The 5000-nt window shown below is 37.4% G+C and overlaps 1 protein-coding gene across 12 annotated transcripts in view; it reads right to left on the bottom strand.

Moving 5' to 3' along the window:
- The window catches only part of LOC113810463 (high affinity copper uptake protein 1), a 71512-nt gene that overhangs the window by 54095 nt on the left and 12417 nt on the right, over positions 1 to 5000 (bottom strand). For 4 of the 12 annotated variants that reach the window (XM_070136997.1, XM_070136999.1, XM_070137002.1 and 1 more), the window contains exons 2-3: positions 3743 to 3821; positions 2859 to 3057 (exon numbers count right to left, since the gene is read on the bottom strand). In XM_070136997.1, coding sequence (XP_069993098.1) covers positions 2859 to 3057; positions 3743 to 3818 — 275 coding nt within the window. In that variant the 5' untranslated portion in view covers positions 3819 to 3821. Of the gene's footprint in view, positions 1 to 2858; positions 3058 to 3742; positions 3822 to 4959 lie in introns of all 12 variants that reach the window. The other 8 variants (XM_027362140.2, XM_070136998.1, XM_070137001.1 and 5 more) reach the window with 4 other exon arrangements.

Here is a 5000-nt window from a genome sequence, read left to right as displayed (position 1 = left end):
TTAATATCTGAATCTGAAGTGGAATTATCAATAACAGTGAAAGAATCTAGAATAATTAATTATACAAGGTGATAGTTAATATAATATTGACCCCCCCCCCCAAAAAAAAAAATGCACCTGGTATCTAACCTTATGGTGACAGGTACAACTTTAAGCCTCATGGAAATTTTTGGCATCTTTACTGATGCACCTATAGGTGTCATTGACTCTGTTCGACTTTTAAGCTGGTGACAGGTATCTTCATCATCATTTAATATCTTTATCATTTAATATCTTTATAATGGAATGTCTCACAGAGGAGATGGTAGATGATCCTTGGCCTTCAACCACCAGGAGTGTTCCTTACCTGAGAATTGCTACTGAACCAATGTTGTATTTAGACTGTCAATCCTCCAACAAGGATGTTGACAATACAGATGACTTCTACACACCAACTTTGAAGCTATCGCAGGCAAGTGATCTATCTGGTAAAATTTCTATCATTCTTTGATTTGTAAAGTGCAACCTGACTCCTTTACCAAATTACCTTGAGTTTCTGTATACCATTATTATTATACAGAACCTTGAAACCCTTCAATATCTTCCTCACTTTCTGCACAGAAGAACTGATACAGAAGCTTGCTGAGGAAATGGAATGATAAGCATCGAACCTTTAGTTTTTTGTATGTTGATTTGAAAGTGTGGTGATTTGCAGTCTGCATGTCCTCTTGTAAACTTATGTTTTACAATGTCTTTTTTCTGTCAATTACAGTGATGCCCACCTACATCCTCGAACACCCTCTTCACACATGAAGGGATAGAGGACATGATGGTTCAGGAACTTGAGTCATACCTCAGCCTATGGTTCCTCATGAGATTACAACCATGGCCTAATATGAGGGACTTCTGGTTGTGCAGTCCCTTAATGCATTTGGCCGTGTTCCCAAAGACAATGCCTAGGGATGGCTTTGATGCTCTGACATGCCCCGTCTACTCCGCAGACAATTAGGCTTAGCATGATGTAGGGGACCGTCTCTAGAAGCTGCTGTCTTCCTTTCACACCAGTAAGGTCATTATCCTGTCTCTGTACTACTGATGGGTAGATAAGTCGAAGCCCAAAATTGTCGCTGACTGCACCTGCATGAAAGGCAAGAAGACAAGAAGACACTTGTCAACATGCTGGCAGTCCACCAGGCCCTCAGTGGTAAGATGCATCAGGGGGTCTACAAAGAGCCTGCAGACACTCCATATCAGCAGTAGAGGCAGTGTGCTCTCTGCTGGAGGAATGGCCGAAGGAAGGAGATTTAAGTCATGTTTCCGACTAGTGGGGCATCCCTGTGTGTGGCTTCTTGCTTCAAGGTGTTCCACACATGGAGAAATGGCCTGAGAACATCACTACATATTAATGATGCAATATATTTCATAGATTTCCTTATTTTTTGGAAAAAGAAAAAATTGCCGTATTGTAGTATGAAATCCACTACAGACTTTGTACCTTGAGATGGTACAAAAAGTCCTATTTGCCAGCAAAAAACCTCCAAACATAAATAAAGTGTGAAATCGACAGACACAACTTCCCGTAAGCTGCTCACCAGAGAAAGCTGAAACTTCCCATGACCAGTTAGCCAGTACAGGCACACACAGCAATGCTCTGCAAACAGCCTACATTGATTTTTTTCCCAACAGCATAGGGTTAATCAACCCATTGGATCTGGGTGCCTAGTGGCTCTCACATGGACCCAAATCCTAGCATTAGGTTTACTTGAGTGGTGACTTTCCTGGGTGCATGGCTTGTAGGCCTGGCCCATACAGACACTCAGGTGTGGCGGTATCAATACTCTTTGCCTAACTCTCTCACCTTGCAACTCTGACGGGACTGCAGGCTCCCCTCATTCCTGATTCACTGACATAGTTCCTGAATACTTAGACTTCGGGATCTGGACCCAAGATCAGCAATGGATCACACTCCAGAGCACTCAGCCATGCAGCAGCAACACAGGAATGTCCAGTCTTCGCCAACTTGGGAGTCTTTCCAGGCCCCTGGAGGAGTCCACTTCACCTACAGCACTAAGCCTTAACAGTGGGCATTCACACCCACTCAACTAATCCACCAAGAAATAAGACAATTCATGTAATAGATGTATCCCCTTCTACAACATTCTTTTTCCTGCATTTACATTTTTGGCCATTTTTCCATTTCCTGGTCTAAATTTGCCACTTGTTATGCTGCATCAAGATGGTTATAGACTGTATTCATTGAGCAGAATTATCTGTCTAAGCATTCAACAACTAAGTGCAACAACAAAAAAATTAACAACATTGAGTTCTTTGTGTCACTTTTTATCATTTTCAGATTATTCAATTTTCCGTAAATCACCCTGCACTGATAGCCATGGTGGACAGGAACAGGTTTCTGCGCATGGGAATATTGTTCTCCCTGGAGTTAGCATTCTTCCAAGCATGGCTCACAGTCTGTACAATCCCCCCTCATTTACTGGTAGAAATAATGCAAGAGCCTCTTACAAAATGCTCACTGAGTCCAATCTCTCATGATGAGACATTCCCTACACCCACCAATTGGGAACAATATCTAATGACAAGGCACTCCCATCATCAGCCCCTCAGCCAAATTTATTCAAGCACTGTATATACTTTATATAGATACATAAAGGAAGAACTTTGATATATTTTTCCCTATATGGATTTTATACTTTATATAGACACATGAAGAAAATCTCATTTACATACAAAGTTTCAAAATAAACAAATCTATTACACATAGAGATGTACACACAAGCACTCTATACCAATCTAGTTTACAGTATTACAGTACATTACACTCAAACACACTACTACCATAAAGCCAAACCCAAAGCTACCTGCGTTTGTACAACAGCTTTTCATTCCTACGGCCAAGAAACGACTGAGACATTAAGAGGGGCGACCTTTCTGGCACTTCATATTTGGTGCATCCTGTACGTCTGGACATGGCCACCTTCAGGAGTTGCGACCTTGCCACCTTGAAGCCCTCAGCCAGGATGGAGAGCGACACCAGGCCTAGACACAGGGACACCATGCCTGTTGATGGAGAGAGGACAAATGAAATTTGACAGCGAGAAAAATCTGTGGATGCAAAATCAAAATAATTAAGAGATTTCAGGTATCAATTTGAATTAAGAAGTATTTGATTTGTAGTGTAAACAATCAATAATGATTACAATAATTTGACTTTGACGATACTAACTAGAATGAGAACAATTTATTGAAATACAAAATGATGACATCAGAGTGAAAGACAATAAGACTATGATAAAAAAATAATAATCTGATAATAATGATAACAAATAGGAGATTTAGTATGAATAATTTTATTTCTTTCTGCAGACATCTCTTGTGAAGAACGATAATATATGCAAAATACCTTGCATATTCATCATTACCGTCTGTAAGAAAATGGATAATTCATACCTATATCTATATCTTTCTATCTTTCTATCTATCTATCTATCTATCTATCTATCTATCTATCTATTCATATATTTATAATCATATCATATAAATATGCATCACTATCCATAAAAAAATCTTGATTACCTCACTGAGAACATACAAAAAAATGCAGTATTTGTGCATTGTGGGTTTTTCTACCATAATATCAACAAGGTAAAGTGTTTTTCCATTCATCAATGTAATCTATTACCAAATTAGTTTGAAAAAAAAAATTGCATCACAGTATCTCATAAACAACAAATCTCTTTCTTACCCCATGTTGTGGTGATGTTGACCCCATAAAACAGGAAGTCATAGACTTTTGATGAGAAATAAAAGCTCATATGCATATCCTGTTGAAAGAAAGGTTCACAGTGACAACTCACAGAAAAGATGAAGCATAGCCTTATGACATATGTACTGCAATCACATTTGAGACATAAAGTCTATCTTAAACAATATTGATGCCTGAAACTGAATTCTTTAAATAATTCTAATTTCACCAGCTGAAATGCTTACAGGGGCCTGTGAAGATGATTTAAAATATTGGATATAACAACAAAATTGAGCCAAAAGAAAGTCAAAAAAGTGGATAAGAGTATTAAAAATAGTAAGTAAATAGGATGTGGAGGAAAAGGTTTTATTCCAAGCATTAATATAAACACAACAATGTTTACTCAATTGTTATCTTTCTAACCTATGGATGGGGCTTTAAATTTCTAGTAGATATATACTTCCAAGGTCAATTTGGGCTGGTTAAGCAATTTCATGAGAGGTTTACTGATGCTACATTTTCAGACAAGAATCAAGTTTACAAAAGAATTAAAATCAACATTCCCCTGCAAACCTTTTTTCCATTCCATGTGATAATTTTCTATCCACAGCAAACCTATACTCTTGCATGTCAAATTCTATTTTATGAACATCTTTTATGAGTAATCCATTATCTATCTAAAATTTATATAACATTATATTATAGAATTTTCACAATGCAAAAAGACCATCTCTTTTGTGCCTCACTCATGCGATCTACTGTGAGTTTCCAAAACAAGTCGCCATCTATTTATATCTAAATGGCAGAAACCATAAAATAATGGATGAATGCATAATTATTAAAGCAAATATAAATGGAATTTTTCATCTCATCAATATTAACTACTACATATCATATCACACAACATGCACTGATCATAATCAAACACACTAAAAACACTGATGAGAGCCATATTAGTATTAATGTTTCAGAGACATAACAAAAAGAAGGTAATGAAACAGTGTACTCAGTGTGACCCAAATAAACATCAATCTTATTCTTTACTAAAAGCAGACATCAAATAAACTGTGAAGGTACTCCAGGTTTGACATTTACCCATACATAATGTAAATTAGTACAATACATTCTTCAAAGCCAACATCATAACAGATTATTCATCCATTCATTGCCTCTAACTCAACCAGTGCACACAGAAAGGAAAAGCAACAGAAACAAACAAATAAAGAGCAAAGACTTGCTAGGAAGGTTGTGGAGATTG

Source organism: Penaeus vannamei, chromosome 22 (assembly GCF_042767895.1).
Source record: "Penaeus vannamei isolate JL-2024 chromosome 22, ASM4276789v1, whole genome shotgun sequence".
Lineage (NCBI taxonomy): Eukaryota > Metazoa > Arthropoda > Malacostraca > Decapoda > Penaeidae > Penaeus > Penaeus vannamei.
Note: the sequence above shows the minus strand (reverse complement) of the source record. Positions and strands in the feature narration are given on the sequence as shown.